At 37.8% G+C, this 15,011-nt stretch overlaps 1 protein-coding gene across 1 annotated transcript in view; it reads left to right on the top strand.

Annotated features, from left to right (window-relative positions):
* KLHL4 (kelch like family member 4) overlaps window positions 1-15,011 on the top strand; it is a 337,217-nt gene that overhangs the window by 220,587 nt on the left and 101,619 nt on the right. The window contains exon 4 of the mRNA XM_053699353.1: window positions 7,312-7,508. Coding sequence (XP_053555328.1) covers window positions 7,312-7,508 — 197 coding nt within the window. The remainder of the gene's footprint in view (window positions 1-7,311; window positions 7,509-15,011) is intronic.

Below are 15,011 nucleotides of genomic sequence, written 5' to 3' on the forward strand. Positions count from 1 at the left end.
TCTAGTTAAAATAAAAACAAACTTGCCTGTAAAATAAAAATAAATCCTAAAATAGCTACAATATAATTATTAGTTATATTGTAGCTATATTAGGGTTTATTTTATAGGTAAGTATTTAGTTTTAAATAGGATTAATTTAGTTAATAAGAGTAATTTTTATTTAGATTTATTAAAATAATATTTAAGTTAGGGGGGTGTTAGGGTTAGTGTTAGACTTAGGTTTAGGGGTTAATTAGTTTAATATAGATGGCGGCGGTATAGGGGGGGCAGGATAGGGGTTAATAAATTTATTATAGGTGGCGATGGTGTAGGGGGGGCAGTTTAGGGGTTAATAAGTTTAATATAGGTGGCGGCGGGGTCCGGGAGCGGCGGTTTAGGGGTTAAACAATTTATTTAGTTGCGGCGGGGTACGGGATCGGCAGGATAGGGGTTAATACATTTATTATAGGTGACGGCGGTATAGGGGGGCAGGATAGGGGTTAATAGGTATTATGTAGGTGGTGGAGGGGTCCGGGAGCGGTGGTTTAGGGGTTAATACATTTATTATAGTTGCGGTGGGGTCCGGGAACGGCGGTTTAGGGGTTAATATATTTATTATAGTTGCGGCGGGGTGTAGGAGCGGCGGTTTAGGGGTTAATAACTTTATTTAGTTGCGGGGGGCTCCTGGGGCGGCGGTATAGGGGGTAGAACAGTATAGTATGGGTGCTTAGTGACAGCTTATCAATAAAGCTGTAGAAAATCTGAAGAGCAGTAAGATCGGATGAGTGATAACTATCACAGTCCGCTGCTCATCGCCCCGTACTTGGTGCGTGGCTTTTTGACAGATTTATTGATAACTTTGGCGAACGTATTCAGGTCCGCAGCGGCAATGTGAGGCGAGCTTAGGCGAGCGTATTGGGGCAGGTATGTACGGAGCTTGATAACTAGATGCCATTGTATTTTAGGGATACTAATGAAATTGCTTTAGTAGATATGGGCATTTATTTGTCCTAATGCAAATAATAAAAAATGTGATACGTACCCAGTATGTAGAATAACGTTAATAGACCATTTAATAGTTTACTATTATAACTTTTTATGTTATTAGACAGCATGCTGCATAGGAATTCATCATTATACAGAGACTTGATGATGGGTATTAGATGTTTAGTATGTTAATGGTACACTATGGGTTAATTTTGTACTCACAATTAGGGGGTGATGTTCATATATCCATGTGTGTTTTCTTAATTATCCAATGGGAATGTTTTCATCAGTATTTGTATGGGTGTGACACCAGACACTGTAGGCTATGATTACGGCTCACCGCCGAAACGCGTAAGCCATTAGTGCCACACCGCTACTTTTGTGTGCAAGTTGTTGCCATCTCATCCTCTTTTAAACCTGTGAAGAATAAAGTCTGTTTTTAGAAGAAACCGTGGAAGTCTCTCTTTGTTTTATACACTGTATTACAGCAACATTGAATAGAAGCCATGAGACATATAAGCAGGAAAAAAGTTTAGTTCAACAATGCATATACATTAGAAAAGCAGATGGAAGCTGAAATTAAGCCAGAAAGTTGGTATCGGCATAAAGAGATAAGGCTGCTAAGAAAAGTAGGTTAGTAACGGCTTGAGAATATAGTCCAGCATAAGCTTTGCAAATGCATAGAACACATATATTGCAGAATGCAGATATAGGAAAGGAGCAAGCCAATTGTATTTCATAAAGGGTATGGCCACAAGATTAAGGCATAAACAGTCCACATCATAGCGGAAACATTCCTTCAATAGGTCCCTTTAACACTCCACTTCCACAAATAGCAATCTATACCACAATCATGCTGGGAAACAAACACAAATCAAAATCTGTATAGAGTACATTGCCGCTCATCAATATCGTGAATTCCAAAATATTCTCTTGTGATGCTTAGAACCATTACTGAAGTACTTTACTAACTCAACTTCAATGGGTCCTGCACAACCTCCAGTTCGTAGTACAAACAACTGGTATCACTTATATCCATAGTCCCCTATGCGTTTCACCTCCTTTTTCCAATTTCATGGGGCTTCATCAGGGCGTATTAATAACGCTATGATGTGGACTCTATATGGCTTAATCTTGTGGCCATACCCTTTAAGCAGCCTTACCTTTTTTTATGCCGATACCAACTTGCTGGCTTCATTTCAGCTTCCATCTGCTTGACTAATGTATATGCATTGTTGAACTAAACTTTTTTTACTGCTTATCTGACTCATGGCTTCTATTCAATGTTGCTGCCATTCATTGTAAATAGTTCCCATTGATAACCTGCCCATGCGTTTCCTGTTCCTCATGGTCTAGTGCAGCAGGATGTTGTACATGAATCCATTCTGGGTGGTAATTACTTGGGCATCACTTATATGAATTGGTTTTATTATTTTTTCTTTATTTTTCTTATTTATTTTATTGCTTTGTATTTGATTTCATTGTGTGGTTTATGTGTAGAGGATTATGTTTCTGACCTGTGATGAGTAACTTAAGAATTTACAATTGTTACTAATCTCTTGATAATAATAAATAAATAAATAAATAAGACATTTTGAATTATGAATAGAGTGTTGAATTCACTTTCTTTTGCACAGTGCCAATTTAACACTGTTTCTTTCTCCTTCAGTACTTATTATATTTCTTAAATGGTCTGCACCATGGTTATATAATCTTCAAGTGGGTACATGCATATTTGAGTTGCTGCTACTCTAGAGTGACATTTTCAGTAAAGTATGTTGTGGTTTTATCCTCAAAATACTTTTGTAAGCAACTTTGCAGTAAAACGTGTTAAAAAAGAGCCACTGTTTGTTGTTTTGAAGCTGAAATCAGCACCATTTACAGTACATGTCCCCTTTTCCAGTCTTGGAAGTGTATAAAAAGTGCATTAGGTGTCCATATTAAAATGATAGGCTACATAGATGCATAGCTTGCCTTGGGACATACTATAAAATCACTTGCTTTAGAAATCTTTGTATAATTTCCTTCAGTTTCTTCTCTGATGTAGTTTTCCTTACTTGACTCTTGAACCTATTTATTTCATCAAAACAATTGCTGTAACCCCAGAAGCCTTAGCCAACTTCTCAGAAACCAATTTTGCAAAAAAGCAACATCTTCACTAACCAACAAACATTCAACTCCTCTCAAAAACCACACATGTCTATTAAGCCTAAATGTTGTACCTACAACTCTAAACTAGAACATTCATTGACAAAAATAAACATTTTGAGGTAAGATTTTCTGGTGGATAACTCAGTCACATAAACAATAGGGTTCCATGGATCATAGTTGAGGAACTTTCTAGGAAAAAAAGTTATAGCAATAACCTAGTAAAATGATAGATTCATTGTTATTCATCTGAGACTGCTTGAATTGCTGTACAAGAAGTTTGGTTATACTGTATGACTATGTTTAAACTTTTAGAAAGTAAATGTACCTTAAAAACTAAAGGAAATTTGGGGAATTCTTTCACAATATAACTGGATTAGCGATAGATTTAGCTGTTAAGTTATGAAGAGAAGCTCTTATTGCCAGAATCAAAGACTGAGAAAAAGTTCACTAAAGCCGTCTAGAGCCTTTGCTTTTAATAAAGGAAAAATAGACACTAGAGAATTCTTATCAGAAGAATAAAGGAATATATCTGCCTATTAATCTTTACATAAGGATTACACAAATGCCTAGAGGAAAGCAATCTGAAACTAAAACAAAGAAACAAAGAATTAATGGTTTAAAGAATTAAGTAGCGTTCTTCACCTGCTAATGGGAATTACTGGAAAAGTGGATGGAATTAAAAAGGATATTTCAAATATTTCTTGATTTACACAATTCACTCAATATTCACTAATTCATTCTTAATTCGTTTTCACAAAGTTTTTTGATTTGACGTATTTGTTTTTTTTTAAAGGGAGATAAATGTAAAAAAATAAATGCTCTGATGTGTTAGAGGATTTTATTTTTGCACTGTTGATTGTATATATGTTTATATAATTCCTGCAAAAGGCATTAAACATATGGTTAAAGGGACATGAAAAACATTTTTGTTCTCTTTCATGATTCATACAATTTTAAACAACTTTCCAATTTACTTCTATTATCTATGTTACTTCATTCTCTTGATATCCATTGTTGAAGAAGCAGCAATACATTATTGGGAGCTGGCTAAAAGCCAATGACAAGAGGTGTATATGTGCAGCCACCAATCAGCAGCTTCGAAATCTACCTAGGTATACATTTCAACAAAGGATACAAAAAGAACAAGTAAATGAGATCATAGAAAGAAATTGGAAACTTATCTAAAATTACAAATTCTATCTGAATCATGAAAGAAAAGGAAAATGGGTTTCATATCCCTTTAAAGTCAGTCCAAATGCAGCAATGCACCACTGGAAGCTAGCTGAACACATCTTGTTAGCCAATGTCAAGAGGCATATCTGTGTAGCCACCAATCGCCAGCTAGCACCCAGTTGTGGATTGCTGCTCCTGAGCCTACATAGGTATGATTTTTAATTAAAGAAACCAAGAGAACAAAGAAAATGTATTAAATGAAGTAAATTGAAAAGTTTATTACAACTGTATACTGTATATGAGCCATGAACTTATCATTTTACATTTTATGCCCATTTCCAGGGTTTTGATTTTCTTTCAGTGGGAAAACAGATTTTCATAATTTTGCTTTGTTCCAATGTGAATATCTCGTTATGCACAGGAAACCTGTATATTTGTTTAAACATTATTTCAGCCTGCCTCAAATATTTTTCAATTATATTTTTGTTGTTTTTGGATTAAGATATGGTGTAAACAAAAATCATGGTGCAAAAGGAAATATAATTTTATTATTATTATTATATTTTTCCCCAATACCATACAATATATTTTAAAGAAAGACAATCCTGTCACTGAAAATATTTTTTATTTAAAGGTCTTTATGAGTTAAAGCGACAGTCAAGTCCAAAAAAACCTTTCATGATTTAAATAGGGTATGCAATTTTAAACAACTTCCCAATTTACTTTTATCACCAATTTTGCTTTGTTCTCTTGGTATTGAAGACTGCCTCTAATCTGAATACATTTTGACCACTGGAGGGCATTAGTTCACATGTTTCATAAAGATAACATTGAGCTCATGCACGTAAAGTGACCTAGGAGTGAGCACTGTTTGGCTAAACTGCATGTCTGTCAAAAGAACTGAAATAAGGGGGCAGTCAGCAGAAGCTTAGCTACAAGATAATTACAGAGGTAAAAATTCTATTAAAATAACTGTGTTGGTTGTGCAAAACTGGGGAATGGGTAATAAAGTGATTATCTTTCTTTTTTAAACAACAAAAATTCTGGTGTTGACTGTCCCTTTAATGCTAGAATCAATGCTGGCATAACATTAACAAATGCTTTGAATGCTTTTTTCTTCTTGCTAAACACAGAATTATCATTCATTACCATAGTTTACAATCCTAACTACTGCACATCCCTTGAAGTAATAAATCCACTGTGGCTTCCCCCCTCCTCAATGAGCACATTCTGCCATAGGGATTGATGGTTCAGGATATATGGTTTCTGATTGGCAGCTTATTTTGAGGGTTGGAAACAGAGCACCAAAAGAAGACTTGAGGCTGCAGAAATAGTTTCATGAATAAAGCATGCAGATTTTGAATGCCTTCCTTTACTGAAGTCCTCCTAGGGGCATTAAAGTGATGCATTATTCTAATGTAGGAAAAGTATTGTGCTACTAGACAGCGTTATCTCTATTCATGTTCTTTTCTGCAGCATGTGTAACTCCCACAATTATCTTTTATGATTTAGATAGAACATATAATTTTAAACAACTGTCCAATTTACTTTTATATAATCTGTTTCCTTCTCTTGATATTCTTTGTTGAAAAGATTACCTATGTAGACTCAGGAGCTGGTGATTGGAGGCTTCCCCTGCAGATTTGCGGCCAATCAGCTGCTAGCAGGGGGTGCCAATAAACCTGATCTTATTCGATTGGGTTGATTTCTGGCGATTTCTGTTCGCGGCTTAGACCACTGCTTCATACTGCTTTAGACCACTGCTCCATACGGAGCTTGATAAATATGCCCCTTTGAATGCTTTTAAAACGAATGCTTTTAAAACGAAATTGTGCAGTAGACCTTACACATTAAATATACATTGCTTACGTTACACAGAAAGTTATTTTACATGTTACACGTTAATTTGCTTTAAACATTTACGTTGTCAAGCTGATTGACCTAGATCTCTTAAATAGATTTTATTTTTCTCATTGTGACAGCCATAATATATTTTTATGCAGATTTAGGAATAAAACAAAAAAGGTTAAAAATAGAAAATGGTTGAACCATTGCATCATTGAGCTCTTCATATGGGGGTATAAAAGGATTTATGTTTTCTCTCAAGTGACTTTGAAATGATCACTGTATTTTCTATATTGAAGGGACATACAAGTGTTTATGTGCTAATGTTACAGCATTTTGTAAATGCTTTGTTGCTTGCATACAGCTATGCATGTTACACCTTGCAAAGGGGTAAAACAAATGGTTAGAGTCAGCTTTAGAGAAGCAATGCATTACTAGGAGCTAGCTGAACATATCTAATGAACTAGTGATAAGCAGCATATGTGTGTAACCTCCAATTAGCAGCTAGCTCCCAGTGGGGCATTCTTAGGTTTGTTTTTAAACAAATGATACCATGAGAACAAAGTAAATTTGATAATAAAAGCGAATTAAAACTTTTTTTTTTTAATTGCATCCTGTATCTGAACCATGAAAGTGTCATATTGACTTCAATATCCCTTTAAGACACAACATTTGTTATGTGATAGAATGCAATACATTGAAACATATTGATCAAACCTTGTATATCCAGAGCTCTAACGTATTACCTCTCTTCTACAGTATCCATAATTATATCAGAGGAATAAAAATCTATATTTAACCTAGTATTTCCCTGCTAGCTCATAATTACTTTACACAAATTGTCACCCTCAGGAACCCTCAAGAAGTGGAATAAAAACATTAAAACAGAGAGGTACCAATATTATCTACTGCATGAAATAGTATAATCAATTTACCTAACATCTAAAATTCCTCAAAGTAGTACACAAAAATGATAAAACTATAAACAGTCAAATAAATTAGCGCTCTGTGTTTCATTTGCTAGACTGTAAATTGTTCAGGGAATAGTAAATGAGTGTTTTCTAAGATATTAGCTGTATTGGCTTTAACATATAAGAGGTTGAACACCATCCATTTTACTAATAAACCTCAAGAACCTAAGGTGTCATTTTCTTTCTTTCGCCTTATTAAACACAGGTGTATTGGAACTGAAGGAGGATACCATTGAGAGTTTACTGGCTGCAGCATGTCTCCTCCAGCTTTCCCCAGTCATTGATGTTTGCTGTAATTTCCTTATGAAGCAACTTCATCCATCCAACTGTTTAGGGATCCGATCATTTGGTGATGCGCAAGGCTGCATGGAGCTTCTTAGAGTGGCACATAGTTACACAATGGTAAGAGTGTAATGAGAAATTAAGAATATTCTGCATGAGCAATAATCTATGAATTGTAAAGAATTTTTTTACATCTGTATATCATTAAAATAAATATGCTTAGTTTTCCATAAATTACTAAAAAAAAAATTATGACGTGTCCATTCTAAACATTGTGCTATTCAAAAAATTACAAAATAGTGAACACCTTATACCTTATACTTTAATATACTAAAGTATATTAAAAAAAAATTCTCCCCTTTAGTAGCTACTTTACCCTTATGTGACAACCAAGGTTAACCAACCCTGCGCCAGTCACTTGTTTGGCACAGAAAGGGTTATCAGACCCCTTCTACTGTAACTAATATGTCACAATCTAGCCACACCAGGCAAGCTTGTGATTTAGTTCAGTGGGTGCAAGGGTTAACAACACTCTCTGATCTGTACTAGACTTAAAAAAAAGCCCAAAACTCCCCTTTAATGCCACCCACACTAAACTAACTATGCTGCCACCACTTATGATTTATTACAGGGAAAATCCTAAGGAAAAACCCAGACTTACACATTAACTCTCAGAATACAATTTAGCCAAAATAACCTAAAATATACAGTTCTAATACTCCAGTCCTTTCAGTAACGTGATTCAATTATTAGACAAAGGCCAAAGCTTTATAAATGAATTATTTATTATGCCAAACATATTATGCACAATGCATTATTAATAAAAAGTTGTTACAAGTAAAATTATACACAGCAAACAGGATAAAATAAAATGAAGAAAATAACAGACCTAATACTTTCCAGCTTATAAGTCTGCCCCAGGGAGATGGGCAATAGAAGATGGTCACTCACGCTGTAGCAGCCTCACATGTAGAATGAACAATCTTATTGTTAAAACACAAGATTCTTATACATATTTTCCAGAGATCAGGGGCTAAGAAACCCCTTCTCTTTTATGACCTTCAATAAACTATAAGTCTTTGCCTGAACTTATAGAACACATCATAATTTCTGCTAGGTAAATCTATTGTCATATAAGCAGGCAGGCACTCTCTTAGTTTCATTGGGAGAATCAATTTGATATCAAATATGACATGGTTGTCATATTTCCCTTCATTTAATGTCATAACCTGTTTTAAACACAGATATACATTATACCCATGTCCCTTTATTGACCTTATCAGTTTCTGTGACTGAGGCACTGTTTTGTGTCCTGCCCTCTGCTGACAGTTTGAGCCATAAAGGCCTCTTCTGTGGATACTACAAAATATTTATGAGGCTCCTGGCACTTCAAAAAAAAAAACACAAACAAACCCAGGACACAGTTCTTTTTTTGAAAGAACAAATGTTTGTTAGCTTACAGGCTAAACAGAATGAACCCCTTAGCAGCTAAATACTGAGGTATTCATGACACCTCCCCCAATGAGAGATGCAAAAGGGGGTGGCTACAAGCCACTCCAGATGCGTATCAAAGGGAGCTTCCCCTTGCGGTGATATCACCATTGCCAGACAAATTGCACATAGCAGTTTTGCCATCAGGATGCCCTCCTTTTAAAAATGACACAATATTTGCTCTGCCCAGCTAATTTAATATATTGCATGGACCCTCCCATGCAGCCTGTAGTTTGTTCTGCCTCATGGGTGTTAGTACAAGAACATTTTGGCCCATCTCATACACTCCCTCTCTGGCAGTAAAATCCTGCAACTGTTTTTGTAGGAATATTGCATTAGCATCTCTGCGTTTTGCGGGTAATTTTCCCAATAAGGCTTGCATCTTATCCCAGAATAACACATCAGCCCCTGTTACAGAGGTGTCTATGGAGCCTAGGGTCTTGCTACATATTGTGTGCTCTCTGAACACATTGTGTGCTGTCAGTTGCTGCTTAACTACCCACGGCTCTTGCCCTCCCACTAGAGTAGAATTCCTGTACTCCTACACTCTGTTAGGGTAAGTAGGAGGTTGACTAACTGCCCCCCTCTTTTCCACTGTGGGACCTAGCTGCTGTGCCAGCTGGGGACTCTGATTCTGCACACCTATCAGTGTATCTGCTGAATGGCACTGTGGGGCTGTGTAAATACACCTCTCTGTACTCCCCCCCCCCACTGTGTCTGCAGTCTGTGTCAGTCTCTGTCCCCTAGTCTGTGCAGTCTGCTTATAGGTCACATGTGAGGTTACTGGGGTCTCTGTCACCCACAATTTTTCACACTCACTCTGGGGGTCCTTCAAAGAGTATTCTGTACCCTCCTCCCCCACACACTCTGGATTCTGGGGCTCTGCTGTTTCTGTTATAGAGGGGGCTACATTCTCCCCCTGCTCTCTCTCACAGTCAGTCTGCCACTTCACATCCTCACACAGAAGTTGGGATCCTTCTGACACTGGTGCAGACAAGCACACATCTTCCTTCTGCCATTTATCCCATTGTAAGGATTCCAGTCCTGCTTTTACTTTTTGCCTCAACTTACCTTCCTCACCTGTACTTAAGGCATCACCCGCCCCAAACAAGTGCTTAGTTGTTGAGTATTGTTTGCTGAAACCAGTGCTCTCTTTCTTATAAGCTACATACTTATCAAGAGAAGTTTACTTCTACTACTTTAACATTTGGATTTACAAATACCAGCTGCAGTTTGGTCACAAAGGGACTAATAACAACTAGTCTCATTCATCCTGAAGATTGCTATTCCAAGAAGTATTAAGTTATTCAACTCCTTATCTCTACAGGAATTGCTATCTAAGTTCCAACAGGAGGATTCTACCAACTACTACTACGGTATTAGTATCAAATCTAATTTACCTTGGATGCCTTAGGTAACGGCTAATTACAAATTTCATGTTTCCTTTTTGAACTTTTGTAAACTGACTTTGTCTCTCAGAAATTACTTTGATTGCAACGAATGTTTTATTTAATTCTATGAACTTCCTTTGAATACATTCTCATACCGGACAGTAACGGACTTTATGTGACGTCACACAGCCTCATACATCTCAGCGTGCCATACAGCTCCTTACAACTCAGCGTGTCTCACAGCTCCATTTACAATCACTAGTCTGTGTTCAGTTTTGCACGCTGCAAGCCTTACTCTGTGTGCTGTGTCTCGCAGCAGGTCACGCCCCTGTCAGCAGCTGCAGTCTGTGTGTCTCACATCTCTCATGCCTCAGTGATTATTACAATGAACACTATCTCTCACATCTGGGTTTGAGCACAATTATTGACAAAAGTTGTTATTAATAATAATACTTATTTTCAGCCTCTAAATATTTATATGGTATAACGATATATTATAACCATATAAAGACTTACTGCCATTACTTATAAAAATCACTCTGATTAAAACAGTCTATGCTGATATAATAGCCTGTACTTCAGTTGTGAAACAAATATAATTTATTTAGACTCTGCAGTTGTGATTCACAATAACCAAGGAACCTGATACCCATATATCCTGTCTTTCCACAGGGGACTCAATTGGTCCTGGCACAGACTGGGACACACCATCCAGTAGCTCAGTCACCCAGTCATTCTCTCCCCAGTAAGTCTCACCTCCTTCTATAGAATCCACTGATTCAATCACAGACAGACACTCACCACTCATCTGCCTCCTCTCAAAGACAGTTTCTTCCTGTACAGTTAAACTCTGTTCAGGCACAGACAGACCCACACAGTCTATCTGCCTTTCTCCCCCGTCAGTCTCACGCTGTACAGGTAACTTTAATTCTGCAGATACTGCTGGTCTAATCACAGGAAGACACACACCATCTACCTGTCATTCTCCCCAGTCAGTCTCTCCTCTTACAGGTTCACATCTCAGCACAGACACCCCCAGTTCAGGCACAGCACTTTGCACATAGGAACTCTGTCCTCCCTCCTGGTCATAATATCTCTGAGCATTTTCACACACAGCCCTTTTCACATAAGGGTCTACAACTAATGTCACTAGTTCACATGTAGCAGTGTCAGGCACATAAAGAGATAACAATCTACCCAGAAAAAACATCATTAGGAATATTTTCAGATACCCCCACATTTCTTAAACCTCTCCCCGCTCCCCAATCAAGATATACCCGTGCCATTGGCACTGCAAGTTTCATTCCCCAATCCCTTTAACTGTTACAGTCCTGCCAGAAATTATGTCCTTAGAGCTCACCAGCCCTGGACGCACAAGAGTCACTGCTGAGCCCAAGTCGTGTAACAAACAAAACAGATGCTGGTACTTCTGAGGGATTACCCCCTCCAGCTGATTGCTCCAAGTTAATCTTCTCTGGGCAAGTGGAGCTGATGTGGCCCACTTTGTTTCAAGCAAAACACCTGTGGGTATCCCCCTGCCCAGATACAGCACTCACCCCTCCTTTCCCAGAGAGAGCCGCTCTCGGCTCTATGTTACAATGACGTAAGGCTGGGTTTCCTTTAGCTTCCCATTGAGCATGCATAAAATATGAATGTGCATAGAGTTGTCAATTCAGATTCAATAGACTCACATTCACCAAAAGAACTTAGGGGCATATCAGATAAGTTGCAGGATGCCAATGGGGGCACAATCCTATTTTCTAGAGTCTGCAATGTCATAGAAAAAAATGTGAGTCTCTGTGAAGGGCGGAGAAATGGCGCAACAGCATACAGGCAAGAAAAGTAAACAAATTAACCCCTTCTAAAAAATGACCCTTAACGACGGCGGCCGTATCTAGCATGTCCTCCATCAAAATGAGTGCTGGAAGTGATCACAATTGCTTCCAGCCGCTCTCAGGGCATGGCAGTGATGCCCCGATATTGAGGCATCGTGCAATACCCTCCAGTCATTAACCGATGCAATGAGGGCCACTCTGTGGCCCAAGCTACCTAATTAACCCATTCACTGCTGGGCATAATACAAGTGTGGTGCACAGCTGCAATTAACGGCCATCTAATTACAAAAAAGCAATGCCAAAGCCATATATGTCTGCTATTTCTGAACAAAGGGGATCCCAGAGAAGCATTTACAACCATTTGTGCCATGATTGCACAAGTTGTTTGTAAATCATTTCAGTGGAAGCCTAAAGTTTGTGAAAAAGTTAACAATTTTTTTTATTTTATCGCATTTGGCGGTGAAATGGTGGCATGAAATATACCAAAATGGGCCTAGATCAATACTATGGGTTGTCTAATAAAAATATATATATATAGTTTTGATAGGTACATTTTTAAAAAGGCTCTATTTCTGTTTAAATGGAGGGATAGCAAAAATGCTAAAAATACTCTGGTCTTTTGGGGAAGTTTTAGTCTGAAATTCCCAGTCCGTTAAGGAGATAAACATTGAGTATTTCTAAACTCAGGACAAAATTTAAAAACTATTTAGCATGGGTGTTTTTTGATGGTTCTCAGCTCTCTGAGAAGGTTTGGTGTTTGAATACTGGTGCTTGGCTCCTCACAGGATATGTGCATATGCTGCAGAAAAACAGTAATAACTTTTACTAGCAGCATTTTTGCTAATGGAAGTATATAGTAATGCACCCATGCACATTTTTTTTTTTAATTTTTTTTTTTTATTATTCAGGTTTTTGTTACATTGAGAGAGAGAGTGATACAATAAGACGTCTTGGTTCAATAATAACTGTTAGCGATAAAATATAACACACACAAATGAAACCTAATTTTTCTTAAGGATTATAGAGTTGCAGTAACTACAACTACTACTGTAATTCTATTGGCTATTCAAAGCAGCCAATAGAATTAAAGTAGCTCTCATCCGATTGGCTGATTTGAATATGAAGGCTCAAATCAGCCAATAGGAATTCAAGGGACGCCATTTTTAATCGCGTACCTTGAATTCCTATTCAGTGTACGGCGGAGATCGTATGAAGAGGATCCTCCATGCTCCATGGCTCCGGTCTTCAGTTCCAGCGTCGCGGATCTTCAGATCCAGCATCGCCGGTCTTCAGTTCCAGAGTGGACGGTCTTCAGCTCCGCGGTCATTGGTCTTCAACTCCTCCGCTCCGCACCGGCTGGTTCCTGGAAGAAGAAGAGGTCGCCGCTTGGAAGAAGACTTCTCCGCCTGGAACAGGACCTTCTCCGCCAGTCTTCAGGACAGTTAAGGACCACTTGGAGGTTAGACTTAGGTTTTTTTAAGGGGGGATCGGGTGGGTTTTAGAGTAGTGGTGTGTGGGTGGTGGGTTGCAATGGGGGGGTTGTTCTTGTTTTTACAGGTAAAAGAGCTGATTACTTTGGGGCAATGCCCTGCAAAAGGCTCTTTTAAGGGCTGGTAATAGAGCTGATTACTTTTTTAATTTAGTATAGGGTAGGGAAATTTTATTATTTTGGGGGGCTTTTTTATTTTATTAGGGGGCTTAGATTAGGTGTAATTAGCTTAAAATTCTTGTAATCTTTTTTTATTTTTTGTAATTTAGGGTTTGTTTGTTTTTTGTTATATAGATTAGTTTATTTAATTGTATTTTAGTTTAGATAATTATAGTTTATTTCATTAATTTATTGATAGGGTAGTGTTAGGTGTAATGGTAACTTAGGTTAGGATTTATTTTACAGGTAATTTTGTAATTATTTTAACTAGGTAGATATTAAATAGTTATTAACTATGTAATAACTATTCGACCTAGTTAAAATAAATACAAAGTTCCCTGTAAAATAAATATAAACCCTAAAATAGCTACAATGTAATTATTAATTATATTGTAGCTATCTTAGGGTTTATTTTATAGTTAAGTATTTAGTTTTAAATAGGAATAATTTAGTTAGTAATATTAATATTATTTAGATTTATTTCAATAATAATTAAGTTAGGGGGTGTTAGGGTTAGACTTAGGTTTAGTGGTTAGTATATTTAATGTAGGTGGCGGCGGTGTAGGGGGATTAGATTAGGGGTTAATAAATTTAATATAGGTGGCGGCGGTGTAGGGGGCTCACATTAGAGGATAATATAATTAATGTAGGTGGCGGCGGGCTAGGGGGCTCACATTTGGGGGTAATATAATTAATGTAGGTGGTGGCGGGCTAGGGGGCTCACATTAGGGGGTAATATAATTAATGTAGGTGGCGGCGGGCTAGGGGGCTCACATTAGGGTGTAATATAATTAATGTAGGTGGTGGCGGGCTAGGGGGCTCACATTAGGGGTTAATATAATTAATGTAGGTGGCGGCGGTGTAGGGGAATCCTATTAGGGGGTAATAAATTTAATATAGGTGGTGGCGGTGTAGGGGGATCAGATTAGGGGGTAAAACATTTTAATATAGCTGGTGGCGGTGTTGGGGGTCAGATTAGGGGGGTGATACATTTAATGTAGCTGGCGGCGGGGTCCAGGAGCGGTGGTTTAGGGGTTAATATATTTATTATTAGGAGTGAGAGGGGGGATTGCGGATAGAGGGGTATACGTGTCGGGATGATGTTTGGGAGGCGTGTTAGACAGTTACGGGAGATTTTATACTTTAGTTAGTTTTTTTAGGTGGCGACAGTTTCTAAAGTGTCGTAAGTCACTGGCGACTCCAGAAATTTGTACTTACGCTTATTTCTGGACATCGCTAGTTTGTCCAACTACGGGCA

Source organism: Bombina bombina, chromosome 1, assembly GCF_027579735.1.
Source record: "Bombina bombina isolate aBomBom1 chromosome 1, aBomBom1.pri, whole genome shotgun sequence".
Lineage (NCBI taxonomy): Eukaryota > Metazoa > Chordata > Amphibia > Anura > Bombinatoridae > Bombina > Bombina bombina.